Source organism: Gossypium raimondii, chromosome 2, assembly GCF_025698545.1.
Source record: "Gossypium raimondii isolate GPD5lz chromosome 2, ASM2569854v1, whole genome shotgun sequence".
In the NCBI taxonomy this organism is placed as follows: domain Eukaryota; kingdom Viridiplantae; phylum Streptophyta; class Magnoliopsida; order Malvales; family Malvaceae; genus Gossypium; species Gossypium raimondii.
In genome coordinates this window covers 19,604,801-19,625,513 of record NC_068566.1, presented here as the reverse complement: position 1 = coordinate 19,625,513, position 20,713 = coordinate 19,604,801, and the positions used below count along the sequence as shown (strand labels likewise).

Here is a 20,713-nt window from a genome sequence, read left to right as displayed (position 1 = left end):
TAAAGTGTTATTTAACTATACAAACTTACCTGGCTAAATTACAGAAATGTCAAAAGTACAGGGGCTATTTGGTAAGTTTTTCTTTTTTTTCGAGTTTCCACTCATTCTTGATCTAAATTAATAATTTCATTAAGTTCATTTATTTAGACAGAAAAACTAATTCATTTTATGCAATTTAGTCATTTTTGACATTTTTACACAATTGCCACCAATATTTTACTTTTATTCAATTTGGTCCCTGAGCCTAAAACATGCAAATTAACCATTTTTATTGCAAACCCAGGTCAACTGAATCTTCATAGCTTCCAATACAACCCATATTTATAAAAATTGCACATCAAGTCCTTATATTTTTACTATTTCAACAATTTAATCCCTAATTGTTACATTCATCAAAAATCACTTATCAAAATACTTATAAATAAAAAATAATATTTCAAATTTATCATTTAACATCTAAAATCACAAAGATTCATCAATGGTAATATTCAAAATCTTTAACAGTTTCAAAAACGAAGATATGGGCTAGTTGGACCTAGTTGCAAAGATCTCAAAAACATAAAAATTATGATAAACAAATAGTTTAGGGGCTTACATGCAAAGAAACTTTGTTATCCTCACTTTTTAAAATCAGTTGACTTTAGGATCTTACCACTTGAACCTATTTATTCATTCGAATAGCATCAATTGTCAACTCAAATTTTATTTTAATATTATATTTGACTCTTAAATATTATTATATAACATTTACGAACTTACTCGTCAAATTTGTGGCCCCAAAACCATTTTTTTCTAACACCACTAAAAATAGGCTATTATAGGATCGGGGTTTCATTCGAGTGAGTGTGTCACCATGGGAAGTGTCAGTTCTATTTTTGAAGAAGAATGATGGGACTTTGAAGCTGTGCATTGATTATTGCCAACTGAATAAGTTGACAGTCAAGAATAAGTATCAACTTCCGAAGATCGATGATTTGTTTGACCAATTTTGGGGAGCTTCAGTTTTCACGAATATTGATCTGAGATCTGGATAGTATCAGTTGAAGGTGAAGGATGCGGATGTTATTAAGATGGTGTTTAGGACTCGTTATGGGCATTTTGAGTTTCTTGTCATGCAATTTGAGTTGACAAATGCACCTGTTGCATTTATAGACATGATAAAATATGTATTACATTCCTATCTGGATCAATTCGTTATGGTTTTCATAGATGATATATTGGTGTATTCTCAAGCGGAGGATGAGCACGACGAGCATTTGAGACTGATTCTTCAAGTTTTGAAGGAAAATCAATTGTATGCGAAGCTGAGCAAGTGTGAGTCCTAGCTTCGAGAGGGGTTTTTATTAGTCATGTCATTTTAGCTGACGGTATTCGGGTTAATCCAAATAAGGTTGAGGCAATCTTAGATTGGAAGCCACCGAGGATTGTGTTTGAGGTCAGGAATTTCTTGGGCTTAGTTGGTTATTATTGTTGTTTTGTCGAGGAATTTTCGAGTATTGCTACTCAGTTGGCGAAGTTGCTCCAGAAGAATGTTATTTTTGAGTGGACAGATGCGAGGCAGAAGAGTTTTGATAAGCTAAAGTTGGTTATGACTGAAGCACCTGTATTGACACAACAAGAATCTGGTAAGGAGTATGTTGTTTTCAGTGATGCTTCTTACATTGGATTGGGTTGTGTGCTGATGCGGGAGGGAAAGGTAGTTGCTTATGCGTCAAGGCAATTGAGGCCGCATGAGTGTAACTAGTCGACCCATGATTTGGAATTGGCTACTGTAGTATTTGCACTCAATATTTGGCGTCATTACTTGTATGCTAAAGGTGTGTAATTTATACCGATCACAAGTCTTAAGTATCTCCTTACCCAGAAGGAGTTGAACTTGAGGCAAAGACATTGGATTAAGCTCCTAAAGGACTACGATTGTGTGATTGAATATCATTTGGGAAAAGCGAATGTTGCTGCTAATGCCTTAAGTGGGAAGTATTTGGTTGGCTTGAGGATGATGTTCATGAAGTTGTTGACTTTTGAGGATGAAGGTTTATTAGTTGAGCTTTAGGTGAATTCGACCCTTGCACAGCAAATTCAAGAGAGGCAATCGTTCGACGAGAGTTTGACATGTTGTATCCATCAAGTTGAGTTAGGTGTTCTTGGAGATTTTGGTCTCAATGCTGAAAGTGTCCTTTATTTCAAAGGTCGAATGTGTGTTCTGATGGACGAGGATCTGAGACATATGATCCTTAGTGAGGCTTATAGTAGTCCATATGTTATGCATCTTGGTGGGAACAAGATGTATCATGATCTTCGAGTTTTTATTGGTGGCTTAGGTTGAAGAAGGACGTAGCTGATTTTATTAGTAGATGTTTAGTTTACCAAAGGGTTAAAGCTAAGCATCAATGTCTGCCTAGGTTAAAGAAGGATGTAGCTAATTTTGTTAGTAAATTTTTAGTTTTCCAAAGGGTTAAAGCTAAGCATCAATGTGCGCCTGGATTGAAGAAGGACGTAGTTGATTTTGTTGGTAGATGTTTAGTTTGCCAAAGGGTTAAAGCTAAGCATCAACGTTCACCTGGGTTGCTTCAGCCGATCAAGATTCCAAAGTGGAAATGGGAGCGAATCACAATGGATTTTGTTTTAAGTTTGTTGTTGACTCCATCTCAGAAGGATTCATTTTGGGTGACAGTGGATTTGTTTACGAAGTGTGTGCATTTCTTGCCTGTGCGTATGACTTACAATTTTTAGCAGTTGGCTGAGCTTTATGTTAGGGAGATTGTCAAATTACATGGAGCTCCAATTTCTATCATATCGGACAGAGATCCACGGTTTACGTCAAGGTTTTGGAAGATGTTGCATGAGGCTTTAGGTTTAAAGCTACATTTCAGTACAACGTATCATCCAAAGTCAGATGGTCAGTCTAAGAGGGTGATCTAGATTCTCGAGGATATGCTTAAGAGTTGTGCTATTGATTTTGGTGGCAATTGGATCGACATTTACCATTGGTTGAGTTCACGTACCAGTTACCAGAGGAGTATTCAGATGGCTTCGTTTGAGGCACTTTATGGTAGGAAATGTAGGGCTCTACTATGTTGGTCTGACATCGAAGACAAGGCGAAACTTATTTGTGAGCGGTTGAAGGCTGCTTCAGATAGGCATAATTCTTATGCTAACTTGAAATGTCGAGATATCAAATATCAAGTTGGTGATAAGGTGTTTTTGAAGGTCTCACCTTGGAAGAAGGTTTTGAGGTTCAGGCGGAAGGGTAAGCTTAGTCTGAGGTTCATTAGGACTTACGATGTGATTGAGTGAATTGGATTAGTTGTTTATCGTCTTCTGTTGCCGCCTGAGCTTGAGCGCATTCACGATGTCTTCCATGTTTCCATCTTCGAAAGTATAGATTAGATCTTCTCATGTTGTTCCTGTTGAGGAGATTGAAGTTCAATCTAAACTTTCAAATGAGGAGAAACCAGTTGTCATCTTAGACTGTGAGGTCAAGGTGCCACGCAACAAGACGATTCCATTGGTGAAAGTTTTGCGGCGCAACCACAAGACTGAGAAAGCCACTTGGGAGTCGGAAGATATCATGAGGCATCAGTATCCGTATTTGTTCGATTTAGGTAAATTTTGAGGACAAAATTTATTTTAAGAGGGGGAGAGTTGTAAGGCCCTGAAAATAGGTCTAGTAGTTTCATGTAAGTTTATCGGGTTCAGAGTGTAAATTAGGAGTTAATTGGGTTTATTAGTGTTTTTTAATATAGTTAGCTTAATTTCATTGAAAATTCAGTAAATAATATTCCGAAAAATAAAAATACTTTTAGAAATTTTAATTTTATGGTTTCAAATAATTTTTGGGTAAAATAAATATTTTTGGTGTAATTAGAATTGAAAATTAAATTAAAATTGGGGTTTAATTGAGAGAATTTAAAATATTAACTAAATAGGACCATTTTGCAAAACAATGGAAATGTAAGAGTAGTTTTATAGCAAATTATCCTTATGTTTGGAATTTTGGCGAGAAATAAGTATTTTGTAAAACAAGGTAAATGTGGGAGTGGTCTGATGGCAATTTCCCCAATTTTTGAAAATCAAATGGGGGTTTTCAATTTTAAAAACACTGCAACTACCTCACTTTGCACATCATTTTCACTCGAATTCAGAGCTTTTTCTCTTGTTTTTCTTTTGCGCATTTTCATAGACCACATATCAGAGAATAGATCTAAACTTTTACTCTCTCAAAATTCTCTCCAAAATCTCTATAAAAGTTTTCCAAAGTTGAGCAAAAGCTATCTGAAATTTCTTCAAGGATCTTAATTCAATCTTCTAAATTGATGATTTGAGATCAATTAAAGGTAATTATCAACTCTAAATTCTTTTTTAAGTTGTTTTCAATCATTATTTTGCTATATAAATTGATTAAATTGGATTTTCAAGTTTTGATTTTTTCTTTCTTGAACATGGAACTTAACAATGGTGAATCGATGATTTTGAGTTGGAATCCAAGTTTTAATGGATGTCTAATCCCAAAATATGTTTATTAAGAGGTTTTTAATCATAAAACAAGAGATCAAACTCGTTTGGTTGATCAGTTTTGATAAATTCATTTTTAATCAAGAAGATGAGTTACTTTTCTGGAAAATTTTAAAATGATTTAATAAATGAAATTCAAACTTAGTTTTATGTTAATGGACTAGGAATGAAGTTTAGAAGTGGTCTATGGTGCTGAAAAGGTCGTTTAATTGATTAATGTTATATTTCAACTTAACTATGTAATTTTGGTAAGGTAAATTAGAGAAACAATTTAGATCCGTATAGTCTATGAAATTTTGACTTTCTTGATTTTAATGTTAGTTTGTAATGGATATTTTGTCTCTGTTAAAGCTTCACACTGAGATAAGGATGATACTAATCGAAAAATTACCTACTTGAACACACTTTTGTTTAAATGACAAGGTGTGGAGGTGAGTGATTTTAAAGGCTATTGGTAAATTTGTCTAGTTATATGTTAAATTGAAGTTTTAAATAGTTTTTTTAATGACTTAATTGCATCTTATTTGGTTGGATTTGCAAAAAATTATTTTATTTTATAAGAGCATTATTGCAATTGGCTTTTGGAAAATTGTGTGTTAAACTTTTGGCATGATTATTTTGATTGAATGGATTGTTAATTGGAATATGAGTTATTGAATTTTTGAGCACTTTTATGTTGGTGTTATGATTGGTTAAAGATTCATGGTCAAAGGCATTTGTTGTGCTTTATTATATTGATGTTGAAATTGTTAAGCTATATGCTTTTAATGACATTTTTACATCTTAAATTAAGTGCTTAAACATCAGATTTTATGTCTTGTATGTATGATTATATTCGCAACATTGTATTGTGGATCCATTGGATATAGTTGGCATTCTATAGGATTTGTGAGTTGGAAACATGGAAATTTACATATTTTTACATGCCTTTTTTTAACTTAAAATCATACAATTTCAATAAAATTCTTATCAAAAAAATAAATAGCTTTTACAAAATAAATAAAGTGCACTTAAAATATGAACATGTTGAATTTTAGTTAATTTTATAATTAATTTTGATGAATTTTGGTTATTTTCAACAGATTTGCACAAAGGGCGAAAAATGGCTCAGCAGACACTACTAGAATCACAAAACCAAGAAGCAATATAAAGTATTGAGGCGAACTAAATTTTAGCCTAAGACGGTCCAAAATTATATGTATTAATTCATAATATAATTAATTTTAATTTAAATTTATATCCAATTTAATTTGGGTTAATAAATTATTATTAATTAATTATGAAAAAACGGTCCAGTTGAACTGAACCGAGTGAACCGAACCGACCAAGAAATGGACAGCCCAAAAACTGTCTGAAGAGCTGACCCAAATCAACTTATTAGCTGATTATTTAAGCTTACAAAGAGGCCCTTGAAGACTTGCTCAAGTTGTATTCAAACCCCTCCACAATTGGTGGCTTTATAGATTTGCGCCAAACTTAAATTAGCAAAGTTGAAACTATCAACCTTGCCACATGTGTGGCCGGCCAAGGGAGGGCTCTTTGGCTGATAATTTTAGCTATTTTTAGCAGCCCTCCTCAGCTATAAAAACCCCCTTAGGCTGGTCATTTGAAAAACACATCTCAAGCATTCACATCTTTCCTTTATTCTCTCCACTTTCTCTCTTCTTTTCCATTCCAAAATTCCCTTGCTCTCTTGCCAATTTCTCCTCTTGGGAAAGGGGCATTTATCAGCCATTTGGAGCAGCAATTAAGTGTTTATAGTAGCCTTGGTCGACGAGGAAAACAGAGAAGAAAGAATAGAGCAACTAGTCAAGCCACGGAAAAACACCGAATTCGATTCTTGTTCCCTATCTCTTTAATTTTTGTTGATGTTATGCTAAACATATCTATGAATATTTATGTTGTTGGAATGGTTAATTTAATCAATTTCACTTGAATTTAATTCATGTTAGGTTGAATGCATTTTGTTTGTTAAAATTATTAAAATTGTGTTTATGTTGTTATAGGCCTCGGTAAGATGCTTGATTAAGTAAAATCATGACTAAGTTATTCTTGCATTACAATTGTTAGGTAACTAATGAATTAAATATTTAAACGGATTGAAATTGTAATTAATTGACACAGTACTTAATCAGTGCATGTTTAATCAGCTAAGGTAGCTGAGGGTTATATTAGCAACGGTATCTGACGATACATTTGCGTTGCATAACTTGCAAGATTATTGTGATTAAACTGTTTCAAGGTAAGGATACTTTGTTATCTCACATAGTCTTTTATGTGCTTATTAAATCGAGTTAATTGTTTGAATTGACATAGGGATATGTAAAAGAGATTATTTTGATTTAATAAGTATGTATGTGCAACAACATATTTGCCTATTAAGATTTGTTTAATCAATTGAATTAACATTGGGATATAGTCAAGAGATGAATGGATTTTGGTAGGTGAGTATGTTCATAAGTTAGCAAATTATCGAGTTGCCGTGAACTTATTCGTAACAATATAAACATGAGTTTAATAATTCTAAGTTAAGAAATGTAATTAATCTAACACAATTATGTCATCTTGATTAAAATCATATTTTGAAATCGTGCATTTGAGATTTATTTATTTAGTTTACTTAGTTTAAAATCTTAGTTTTTAATCACCCTCTTCAAACAAAATATTTTTCTTCACCAAAGTGTTTTAAATAGCATTCATGAATAATTCTTTTCACAGCCCTGTGGGTACAATAACTCGACATTTACTTGTCTCTTTATTACTTGTTGCGATTGTGTACACTTGCACATTTCCGTCGCTCCATGTTTTTGGTGTCGTTGTCGGGGACTGTGTTTTAAAAAAGTCATTATTTGTGAAGTTAGTTCTTCATTTTAGTTTATTTTTCTGTTCAAATTTTAAATTAGTTAATTTTTTCTGTTATTATTTCAAGTGTTTATGAGTATCGGCTGAATTATCGATTTACTCCTTGTAGACCCTGAGATTGAACGAACTTTTCGATAGTGAAGAAGACAAGCAAGTCACAGAAGGACTTAAGAGATGAACTTCGAAAATTCGAATCAAGGAAATGGAGAAAACCTTTCTCAAAATCTTATCATTATTTATGATGATAGGGATAGAGCTTTAAGACAGTATGTCATGCCAATATTTCATGATCTTAATCTGGGTATTAGGAGACCCGAAATTGAGGCACAACAGTTTGAGTTGAAGCCAGTCATGTTCCAGATGCTTCAGACAGTGGGCCAATTCAGTGGAATGCCTACCGAAGATCCTCACCTACACTTAAGACTGTTTATAGAGGTAAGCGATTCTTTCAAGTTCGCCGGAGTACCCGAAGATGCATTACGATTGAAGTTGTTCCCATATTTACGAAGGGATAGAGCTCGAGCTTAGTTGAACACATTACCACCAAACTCAATTTCCACATGGCAAGAGTTAGCATAAAAATTCCTTTTGAAGTATTTCCCGCCTGGCAAGGATGCTAAGTTGAGGAACGAGATCACTGCTTTCCAACAAATGGATGATGAGTCATTGTATGAGGCATGAGAAAGGTACAAAGAATTATTATAGAAGTGCCCTCATCACGGAACCCCACATTACATACAACTTGAGACATTTTATAATGGTCTCAATGCTCACACGAAGATGGTAGTGAACGCTTCTGCTAATGGCGCTCTCATTTCTAAGTCTTATAATGAGGCTTATGAAATCATTGAGAGGATTGCCAGCAACAATTACCAATGGCCAACCAATTGAGCAGCGTCAGGAAGACCAGTCACTAGAAAACATGAAGTAGACGCTGTTACTTCACTCGCATCTCAGGTATCATCAATATCCTCAATGTTAAAAAATCTTACAACTAATGGGTGTAATAGTTTTGCAGCACAGCCACTGAATCAATCTGAAGATGTAGCCTGTGTCTATTGTGGGGAAGGACATTTGTTCGAAGAATGTCCACTGAACCCAGAATCTGTGTATTACATGGGTAACCAAAACCAAAATCAAGGAAGGCAATGGCTGCAATCCAATTTCTATAACTCGTCATGGCGAAACCACCCAAATTTTTCCTAGAGTAACCAAGGGGCAGGAACCAGTAACAATTATGTCCAACCTAGATCGACCCAGCCACCTAGTTTCTCCCAACATGCTCAAAAACCAACCCAAGCTGAACCATACAATAGCCTAGAGAATCTATTGAAGGCATACATGGCAAAAAATGATGCCTCTTCTAGGAATTTGGAGAATCAAGTGGGTCAGCTTGCAATTGAACTCAGAAACCGACCACAAGGTGCTTTACCTAGTGATTCGAAGAATTTGAGGAATCCAGGGAATGAGCATTGTAAAATGTTAATATTGAGGAGTGGAAAGAATTTAGAGCCCAATTCTGTCGAAGTTAAGAAGGAGCCAGCTGACACTCAAGACTCAGAGGAAGTTCAACCGAGTGTTGAAATTTGAGTTTCACCGAAAATTGAATCTGTAAAACCTGACAAGGTAACTTCTGAACTAGCTAATTCTGATCAACTAATAACTCCATTAAATGCAGAATTGCCACAGAAAATGAATCAACCAGTTCCAATAAAGAAACCTCCACCACCCTACCCTCAAAGACTTCAGAAGCAGGAAATCCAATTCAAGAAGCTCCTAGATGTACTCAAGCAACTTCATATCAACATTCCGTTGGTTGAAGCACTTGATCAAATGCCGAACTACGTCAAATTCATGAAGGATATCCTGTCTAAAAAATGAAGGCTTGGAGAATTTGAGACGATAGCCCTAACAAAGGAATGCAGTGCATATCTTTAAGACAAACTACCCCCAAAATTGAAGGATCCTGGATGTTTTACCATACCTTGCAATATTGGAACAACATATTGTGGTAAGGCACTATGTGACTTGGGTGCGAGTATCAACTTGATGCCCATGTCAATATTTAGGAAGTTGAGGATAGGTGAAAATCGATCCTTAGCACATCCAGAAGGAAAAATCGATGACGTATTGGTACGTGTAGACAAATTTATCTTTCCTACTGAATTTGTGATTCTAGACTTTGAAGCAGACAAAGAGGTGCCAATCATCCTAGAAAGACCATTCATATCAACCGAAAAAACCCTTATTGATGTGCAAAAGGGAGAGTTTACTATACGTGTTCAGGATGATCAGGTAACATTTAATGTTTTTAAGTCCATGTGATTTCCTTACACAATTGAAGATTGTTCTTCAGTGTTCGATTTAGAGGATTTAATCGTGGAGAAGGAACTCAACTATGTTGTGGACCCATTGGAACAAAGTTTGACATCAGATCCTCCAAATAATGAAGAGAATGATGAATACTTAGCTTTGTTAGAAGCTAATCAAAGGGGATTTAATCCGCAATCCCGCTTTGAATCTTTAGAGTTAGAGAAAAGGGATTATGCCCAACCAAAAGCATTAATCGAGGAGCCACCTAAATTAGAACTGAAGGTACTTCCCTCACATTTGAAATAATGTTTATTTAGGTAACTCTTCTACTTTGTCTGTGATTGTTTCAGCAGAATTAACTACTGAGCAAGAAGAGAAACTCATCCTGGTGTTGAAATAATTCAAGAAGGCTATCAGATGGACCATAGCCGATATTCGCGGAATTAGTCCATCTGTATGCATGCACAAGATTATCTTAGAAGATGGCGAAAAAGGGACGATTGATGGACAACGAAGACTGAACCCCATCATGAAGGATGTAGTAAAGAAAGAAATCATCAAGCGGTTAGATGCGAGTATAATTTACCCCATCTCAGATAGTTTATAGGTAAGTCCGGTCTGGTGCGTGCCAAAGAAAGGAGGTATCACGGTCATTGAAAATGAGAATAACGAGTTGATATCGACTAGAACGGTTACAGGATGGAGAATTTGCGTCAATTACCGGAAGCTGAACAAGGCAACTAGGAAAGATCACTTTCCTTTGCCATTTTTGGACTAGATGTTTGATAGACTTGCAGGGCGAGACTAGAGGTGATCATCGGGTTCGGGCCAGGCCCAGATAAAATTTTAGGCCCATTTTTTAGGCCCAGGTCTGACCAAAATATGAGCCTAAAAATTTGTTCAAGCCTGACCCGAAAGAAAATTGCTAAGCCTGAGCCCGACCCGGCTCGGCCCATATTTGATTAAAAATAAAAAATATATTTAATATATAATTTGGATTAAAACTCCAAAAAATATATATTTAATTAAAAATAAATATATATTTTTAATATATAATTTGGGCTGGGCCCGGGCCAAAAAAGTCTTACCCGAGGCCCTGCCTGTTTTCTAAACGGACCTCATTTTTTTCCCCAAACTCATATTTTGGGCCTATATTTTTACCCGAACCCTCACATTTTTTAGGCGGGCCGTCAGGTCGGGCCGGGTAGCCCAATCCATGATCACCTCTAGGCGAGACTGTTAGTATTTTCTTAATGGATACTCAGGGAATAATTAGATTACAGTAGCATGGAAAGATCACCACAAGACAACATTCACCTGGCCGTACGATACATTTGCATTTAGGCGCATGCCATTTGGTTTATGTAATGCACCTGCTACATTTCAAAGATGTATGATGTCTATTTTTACTAACATGGTTGAGAAATATTTGGAAGTTTTTATGGATGATTTTTCAGTATTCGGAGATACATATGATGATTGCTTAGCCAATCTAGCCAAGGTACTAAGGCGATGCGAAGAAACAAACCTTGTACTTAACTGGGAAAACTATCATTTCATGGTACGAGAAGGTATTGTTCTACGGCATCAAATAACAAGACATGGAATCGAGGTAAATAAAGCAAAGGTAGATGCTATTGAGAAACTCCCACCTCCAATATCTATAAAGGGTGTTAGGAGCTTTGTGGGCCAAGCCGGTTTCTATCGAAGATTCATCAAGGACTTCTCCAAAGTTGCTAAAGCCTTATGCAAATTATTGGAGAAGGACACGGTGTTTAAATTTGATGAGGAGTGCTTAGGAGCTTTCAATGATTTGAAGAGTCGGTTAGTCTTGGCACTTATAACAGTCACACCAGACTGGATTTGCCATTTTAATTGATGTGTGATGGAAGTGACCCCACGATTGGAGCTGACATGGGTCAGCGAAGCAACAAAGTTTTTCATTACATCTACTATGCGAGTCGAACTCTGACAGGAGGTCAACTAAATTACACGGTAACAGAAAAAAAGTTACTTGCTATTGTGTTTGCTTTCGACAAGTTTCGATCTTATCTTGTAGGTACCAAAGTGACTGTTTATACGGACCATTCAGCAATTAAGTATTTACTTGCCAAGAAAGACGCTAAGCCGAGACTGATCCGTTGGGTACTTCTACTTTAAGAGTTCGATCAAAAAATTCAAGATCGAAAGGGAGTGGAAAACCAAGTAGCAGACCACTTGTTCAGATTAGAGCCGGAAGAAGGGAACTCTCCTCTTATACCAATTTGAGAGATGTTTCCAGATGAACACATACTGAAGGTAAATCATGTCCATAATACTTATTGGTTTGCTGATATTGCTAACTTTTTAGCTTGTGGTTTGATGCCAATTGATAAGACATATCATCAAAAGAAAAAGTTTCTTCACGATGTGAAGTACTATTTCTGGGAAGGATCGTATTTGTTTAAAAAGTGTGCAGATCAAATGATTAGGAGATGCGTGGTAGAAGATGAAGTACATAAGATTTTATACCATTGTCACTCAGCTCCGAGTGGGGGACACTTTGGAGGTACATTGTAATGCTAGGGTTTATATAAATGTACACAATCATTATCAATTAATAAGTAAGTATCGAGTTATCGTCTCCACAAGGATTGTATGTGTGCTAAGGCACTTAATTTGTAAAATTATATTAACAATTTGGCAAATAAAAACACAGTATAGTTGAGAAGTGGTGATTAAAATATTTTTAACTAAATGCAATGATCCCTAATGAAAATTACCCTAAATATGTAAACTATATGAATGAAATAGATTTTAGTAAATATAAACACAATTTGCAAACATTATAACATAAATAAACTAGGACAATTACTTTAATTAAACTCAATTTATTATCATCATGCTAAATAACATTCGGAAAAACATTCCATGGCAACTCGATCTTTCATGAGTTTGGAAACCACATAAGGTCCTTTTGGAATCCTTTACTTTGTAAATACGCATTTTACTGATCCTTATTTACTAAGGGTTTCTTAGCATTCTTGAGAGGTAACAGGGACGTGTTAGGTTTGAAACAATTTAATCACACAAATCTAAAAACTATGAAGATAACAGAGCCTAGTTAGGTTTGTTATGCAACCTACAATTTAATCGGAATAGGATCTAAATTGAGCATGCACATTTCAATTATGCGTCCATTAGCCATCGTCTGGTTAGGATCACTCTGCTAATTCAGGTGCATTTCAATCATGTATGAACGAAATACAGACTTGATTTTAATTGAAAACATGATAGATTGTGGCACAAACATTATAAGCATGAATCAAATAAATATTATTTAATCAAAATAATCATCCCAGCTTAAATGAAATTAAGCTATCATTGTTGTAAACAAGAACAAAGAACTCATAGCAAACATCTTTATATTAAATTAAAGAAAAGAAAGATTAAACCCAACTCAGAGTGGCTATCACCTAAGACTCTGACTGACGAGACTCCTTCGTTCCTTTGTTTTGCTCCTTTGCTGATGGTTCTCTAATATGGCTGACCAAGGGTTCTTTAAGAGGCTAAATTGCTAAAATCTCTATGAAGAGATGATGCCAGGCGTGAGGGGGAAAGATAGCTAAGAGAGTTGATAGAGGAGAGAAGATGAATGAGTGAGGGATGATTGAAAAAGTGAGAAATTAGCTCTTATTTATAGGTGAGGCAAGGGAGCTAGTTTGCTAAAAATAGGAGTGTCCATCTTTTGAATCTTCTTCTAAGAGTGGCCGGCCATGAATTTAGGAAATGCGGCTGATTCCTCCTTGATTTTTGGTCAATTTGAGTGCCACAACAACTCAGGACTAAGACTCAGCCACCAGCAAATCTTCGAAAAAATCTCTGATTTCTTTAACTCTTCGAGGACCTTATGTAATTAAACCAAAAATTGATTTATGGTCAGCCATGTGTAGTGGAAAATTGGGTTGACTTGGTCCCCAAATTGGACTATTTTGCAATTAGAAGAAAACTCTCAAACCTGTCCAAAAATAGTAAATAGTTTAGAGGACCAAATAATATAATTTAACCACTTTAATTAATCAATTTACTTAATTAATTAAAACCCAAATTATTATTGAAATATTTAAAATGAATTATTAAATATAACTTTATATTTTATTATTTAATTTAATCATGCATGGCCCACTTCATAGATTAAAAATATAATATGCTCAAATTAATATAAAATAAGCCATTTTATGCATAAAAACTATATAATAAAACATAAAATCACATTTTAATAATTTCTATGTCCTAATTTCATATTTTCACATATTTCATTAATTTATTAAACAATTACTTGATTTTAACAACAATTTTAATTAAAAAGGTGATGAATTATATAGGAAAAATCCTATATATTTTTCAGTTTACACACCCCCAAACTTAAATCATTGCTCGTCTCAAGTAATGTTTATGCACAGAACAAGGTTTTGCTAAGGCAAATTTTGATAAGAGTGTAAGTAGTATCAATCTTCGTCTCATAATCATGCATCAATAAATTCATGCTTATAGATCTTCTTTATTAACAAGTAACTCACATACAAACATTTTGAAAATTTTAATCTAAGTTTCAAGATATGCCAACATGAATCATAGTTTGCATGTATGTCACTGCCATAGATAATATTCTTCATTCAACACAATTTCTCATAAGTCAAGCAAAACAATCCTAAGGTTTATTTATGATATTCATATGTTGAACTTAATTCTTCCTCTCCACTAATGTAGGCGACATAATCATCAAATCAATAGGTCTTTTATAAGGTTCTAATAGGGCTTGGTTAAAGGTAGGGATTTTTAAGAGATTGGACATTTCGGTTTCAAAAATCTTAACCTTTAACTTTGTCTTGGTTTTCTAGTAATTCAATTTTTTTCTTTAAGTGAACCTTTGGAACACCCCCAAACTTATTTTAAACTCAAGCTCATACATTTTTCTCTTTTTGGAGACTGAGCAAACTTTTCTATGCTCTCTCTTTGTCTTTGTTTTTTTTTAAGCTTGAGCACTTACATCTTTATGAAAATTTCCTCAAATGTTGATTCCCAAGACAACTTAAGTTAAGAAAGGTGCACAAAATTAGGATAATTTTAAAAAGATGGTAACTGACGTATAATATAGGTTCATTCCAAAAAAAGGCCTTTAAGCTCAAAATTATAGTTTGAAGGGTCTAATATCATAAGGTGGGTTTGAAAAGGCTCAAACGATCCAAAGAAAAATGGTGCCTATATCATTTTATATTTTTATGTCTCTTAAGATTTCACCTCAAGAAAGTTACTAAGTCAATTCTAAAGATATAAACCTTCATGCATGTCTAATCTTAAGAGAAACTAAGTTTTCATTGCAAACATTACCTAAGACTCAGATCATAAAAACATTGCATTCTTCACGATAACATACAATCACTCAAATAAAATCATCATTCATACTTGCATACAAGCTATCTTATTAAAAAGAATTTCTCTAAACATTCATTTACTAAAACATACTTATGGAAGAAATGATTGAAACATACTTGAAAATTTTTAAAATTTGAGCAATTATTTGCCTTACCCCCCTTTAAAAAGAAGCAATGTCCTCATTGCAAGAATAAAGTAATGAATGAAAACTAAACACCAGGTAGGGTTGTAAAGAAAGAGAGGTGAGTCATTAAGACTGCTTAAATACCAAGTCTTTCCTAATAACCTAATCCTAGACATGTTCATTCCCATTACCACATCACTTAGTCTTATTCTTTCTAAGGAAATGTTTATTCATGCTTGCTATGTTTTATTTTGCAGAAACTAAATCCTAATTACTAAATAAATAAATTCCTAAAGACTTAAAAACAATTAAATAAATAACAAGACAAGAATCCCCCCTTTTATTTTTCTAACTCATTCCCCTTGTCTTCTTTAGTTCCATCTCCGCTTGCATTGTTAGTATCTTCCGTCCATGTATCAAAGATAGCATCTGGGAACTTAGGAACAAAAGTGTTAGAGATATTCTTAAAAGTATTTCGAACTGAATTATCCCTAATTTTTGCATACTTCCAGTAAGTCTGTTGTTGATTGTGCATGAACTTGCACATATCCATCAAAATTGACAACTCTGATTTCTTTGAAGTACTCACAGGAGTTGGCATTGAAGTTGTAAATTCTGGTTCAACACTTAGCTTAACTAGTTCTTCTTCTAGCTCAACCCTAGGTTCAGAGTTTTCAGCTCCTTCAGCTGGTTGAGGACTATTTGGTTCCTTATCAGATTCTCCTTCTTTAGTGTCTGTATCTGAATCAGCTTCAGTTTCAGTTTCATTTGTCGACTCTTCGGTTTCTGGCTCAGTTGGTTCCTCTTGCTCGCCCTGGTTCAGCTCATGCACTCTCTCTACTAACCTTTCAAGATCATGACTTGTAATGCACCCTTGGACATACTACCCCTTCAGATTTGCTTGCGTTTTAACACGGGCCCTTAAGCAAAGTGAAGTGATTAATGATGGGAAATAAGCACTTCCTGCCTTCTTTTTATCACAGTCATAAATCTCCTTAAGAAGAATTTTCCCAACATTAATAGATTTTTCTGTCAAGATTGCACATAACAAGAGCATCCATTCCATCGATAAGGTGGAACTGTGTGAGATAGGCATAAAACTGTAGCGAACAAAATAAAACCATACCTTTGCTACTGGTTTTAAGTATTCTCTTCGACAAGAATGGCTCCCATACTTTCTTATAATCCATTGGGATCCCGGATTTGTCACAACATCAAGCACTTGTTGAAGAAAATCCCAATTGATATTGTTCATCATTAGGTAGTACTCATCTTCCTCAACATCAGGTAAATTAAACAAATCATTGTTGGACTTAGAAGTAAGAGGTACCTTTTTTCTTCCGAACGATGACTTTAGTAGCATCTTGTGTAGTCAAACTAGCATAGAATTCTTAAACTAGTTCATCATCGGAAAGTGAACAAGCATCACAAAATCGTTCCTACTTGAGAGCATTGATTATCTTTCTAATCGGCGTAGGGACAACCATCACATATTTGTTTTTTAGGTTAAAACCTTTTTTTTGGCATCATAGGTTGATGCTTGAAAATTGAATTAAACTCTCTTTCACTTCTTCATCGATCAAAATCGGGTTTTCAGGAGTAGTCTTTGATGATCTAGTTCTTCTGCAAGACATGGTATGTTCCTAAAAATTTGGCAAAATTTCTGCTTACAGAGGCAGAACAGAAATAGACAAAAGAGGGTAGAACTTGCTTCGGAAAACCTTGCTATGGCAAAAGAGTTACAGTGATGACAGCAACGTGTGACAACAATGGTGGTGTGCAGCGAAGATAACGGGTATGTGGTGCAGCAACGTCGATACTCCGGTGATTCTCTCATGATGGCACTAGGTGGTTTCGGCAAAAAAAAAGGCCTAGGGATTTTTTCGGGATTTGAGGCTAGCGGCACAAAAAGGAGATTTTAAGGATTTCTAGGGTGTAAACAAATTGCTTTGAGGGATATGAAAATTAGTAGCATGAAGAGGGGTTTATATAGGGAAAAATTAGGGCAACATGTAGCAAAAATTTAGCTACATTAGGGCTACTTGGGCAACAAGCAATAGGTGTGATCGTAGGGGTTAAATTTTTACGTCTTTTTTGCTGTCTTGGGCCTCAAATCAGACTGTATCTTAAAAAAAACCTGATTAGTACTTGGGCCAAACTTGACCCCCTTTATTAATATAAAAATTTAAAATTTAAACAAAATAAATTAAACTAGAAAAAAAACATTTTAAAACCTAATTAGAAAATTTCTTCTTAACAAATTACATTAAATTAATTCCAGGAAAGGTTGGAGGGGTCACAGAGGTCCCGCTTAAGTTCCAATCTCCTTAGACAGAATTAATTAAATGTACTAAATTAAGAAAATAAATTCTAATTATTTATTTATTTACAAGACGAGTTCATGAAAAATTAAGGGTTTGCTAATTTGACCTAGGATTCAATTCACTCAACTTCATCATCCCAATAGTGTTTGAGACATTGACCATTAACTTTAAACATACTTCCGTAATTGTCGTATAATTCAATAGCTCCAAAAGGATAAACTCGATGGATGGTATAAGGTCCTTTCCATCAGGATTTTAGCTTCCCAGGAAATAACTTCAGCTTTGAATTAAACAACAACACCTTCTGACCTTCTTTAAACTTGCGAGGTTGTATATGACTATCATGTCATCTCTTTGATCTTTCTTTACACATTTTGTCATTCTCATAGGAAAACAACCTCAGCTCTTCCAACTCATCAAGTTGTAACATCCTTCTCTCACCGGCTTGCTTAAGATCAAAGTTCAACTACTTCAAAGCCCAGTGAGCTTTATTCTCCAACTCTAATGGCAAATGACATGCCTTTCCAAAGACTAACAAATAAGGAGTCATTCTAACAGTCTTAAATCTTGTTCAATAGGCCCATAATGCATCATCGAGCCTTCGAGACCAATCTTTCTACTAGGACGTACTACCTTTTCAAGGATACCCTTGTTTCGTGGTTCACTCTTTCAACTTGCCCATTAGACTGGGGATGATACGCAATAGCAATCTTATGTCTCACATCATATTTGTCAAGCAACCACTTAAGCCATTTGTTCACAAAGTGGGAACCTTCATCACTAATAATAGCTCTTGGTGTCCTAAATCGTGTAAACACATGCTTATGTAGAAATCGCATGACTACCTTAGCATCATTTGTAGGGTATGCTTCAGTTTCAACCCACTTGGATACATAGTCCACAGCAACTAAGATGTATTTTTCCCATAAGAAAAAGGAAACAGGCCTAAGAAGTCAATGCCCCATACGTCGAACAATTCAATCTCCAAAATGTTTGTTAAGGACATTTCATTCCTCCTTGATATATTACCAATCCTTTGGCATTTATCACGGTTCTTCACTTAAGCATAAGTATCTTTAAATAGTGTAGGCCAAAAGAAACCTGCTTGGAAAATCTTTGCTGCAGTACGTGAACCACTAAAGTGTCCCCCACTTGGAGATGAATGGCAATGATATAAGATCTCAATAATCTCGCTTTCAGCTACACACTTTCAGATTATATTATCTGCACATTGTTTAAACAAAAACGGATCCTCCCAAAGATAATATTGACTATCATGAAAGAATTTTTTCCTTTGTTGGTATGTCTTTTCTCGAGGAATTATTCCAGATGTAAGATAATTGGCAAAATCAAGAAACCAGGGTATTTCATGAATTCGATTTACCTCAAATAAGTATTCATCTGGGAAATTCTCATTGATAGGCACACATGACTGAGTTACCTCATCTTGCTCCAACCTCGACAGATGATTAGCTATTTGATTTTCAATACCTTTTCTGTCTTGTATCTCAAGGTCAAATTCTTGGAGTAAAAGTATCCAATGAATTAGTCTTGGTTTTGCGTCTTTCTTCATGAGCAAGTATTTAATGGCCGCATGGTCAGTAAATACTGTAACTTTGGTACCTATAAGATATGAATAGAATTTGTCAAAAGCAAAAACTATAGGAAATAGTTCCTTTTCAGTTACCGTATAATTAAGTTGGGATCCCGTCAAGGTTCTACTTGCATAGTAAATGGGTTGGAACAATTTATTTCTTGTTTGACCCATCACAGCTCCAACAGCATAGTCACTCGCATCACACATCAACTCAAAAGGTGTGCTCCAATCGGGTGTAATGATTATTAGGAATAAGATTAACCGTTTTTTCAGCTCTTCAAAAGCTTCTAAACATGCTTTGTTAAAATCAAACACTGTATCCTTCTCTAACAACAAACACAGCGGCTTAGAAATTTTTGAGAAATCCTTGATAAACTTTCGGTAAAAACCGGCATGGCCTAAGAAACTTCTGACTCCTTTCACATTAATTAGAGCTGGTAATCTTTCAATTACATCCACCTTTGCTTTGTCGACTTCAATTCCTTCTTTTGAGATCTTATGACCTAAGACAATCCCTTCCTTGACCATAAAATGCCATTTTTCCCAATTAAGGACAAGATTTGTCTCTTCTCATCTCTTCTGAACCTTAGCCAAATTACTCAGACAGATATCATAAGTGTTACCAAAATCAAAAAAATCATCCATGAAAACCTCAACAAAATTTTCAACCATATCAGTAAATATTGACATCATGCACCGTTGAAAAGTTGCAGGTGCATTGCATAAACCAAAAGGCATTCGCCTAAAAACAAACGTACCGTACAGACAAGTAAAGGTTGTTTTATGTTGGTCTCGGGGGCTACAACTATTTGGTTCTATCCTGAATAGCCATCCAAAAAATAATAGAATTCATTACCTGCCAGTCGATCTAACATTTGATCCATAAAAGGCAACGAAAAATGGTCCTTCCGAGTGGCTTTGTTCAACTTTCTGTAATCAATACATATTCTTCAATCGGTAATAGTTCTTGTTGGAATTAACTTTTTATGTTCATTTTCAACAATTGTGATTCCACCTTTCTTCGGCAGACACTGCACCGGACTTACCCACGAACTATCTGAAATAGGATAGATGATTCCTGCATCTAACCATTTGATCACTTCCTTTCTCACGACTTCTTTTATAATAGGACTGAGCCTCCTTTGCCCATCAATTCGAGCTCTTTGATCTTCTTCTAAAATGATTTTATGTATGTAAAAAGAAGGGCTTATACCTTGAATATCAACTATAGTCTAACCAATTGCTTTCTTAAATTTTTTTAGAACAACAATTAGTTGCTCCTCTTGATCTTTCGTCAATTCCGCTGAAATAATCATAGGCAAAGTAGAACAATCACCTAAATAAATGTATTTCAAATGGGAGGGAAGTACCTTTAGTTTGATTTTAGGTGGTTCTTCAATTGACAACTTGGGTTGCACAAATTCTCTAACTTCCAACTCCAACGGTTCAAATCGTATGGATTGAATAAAATTTCTCGGATTGGCTTCCATCAAAGCCATGTTTTTTCCACCTTCTTCATCCTTCAAAGGGTCAAGATCTAAGGCTTTCTCCAATGGATCTTCT

General features: G+C 34.9%; 1 protein-coding gene and 1 non-coding gene across 2 annotated transcripts; one reads left to right on the top strand and one right to left on the bottom strand.

The window, feature by feature from the left end:
• Positions 1-2,934: 2,934 nt before the first annotated feature.
• LOC105789630 (uncharacterized) lies at positions 2,935-3,616 on the top strand. The gene is made up of 2 exons (XM_012617000.1): positions 2,935-3,285; positions 3,386-3,616. The coding sequence occupies exons 1-2, from the start codon at positions 2,935-2,937 to the stop codon at positions 3,614-3,616; spliced, it is 582 nt and encodes a 193-aa protein (XP_012472454.1).
• Positions 3,617-7,995: 4,379 nt separating this feature from the next.
• On the bottom strand, positions 7,996-8,102 carry LOC128039394 (small nucleolar RNA R71). The gene has a single exon (XR_008193898.1). It is a non-coding gene; the product is annotated as a small nucleolar RNA R71 (small nucleolar RNA).
• Positions 8,103-20,713: the final 12,611 nt, after the last annotated feature.

Coding starts and splice junctions, on each gene's coding strand:
- LOC105789630 (XM_012617000.1), top strand. CDS start 2,935: ATGCTTAAGAGTTGTGCTATTGATTTTGGTGGCAATTGGATCGACATT. Junction 3,286..3,385: donor GGTTCATTAGGACTTACGAT/GTGATTGAGTGA, acceptor TCGAAAGTATAG/ATTAGATCTTCTCATGTTGT.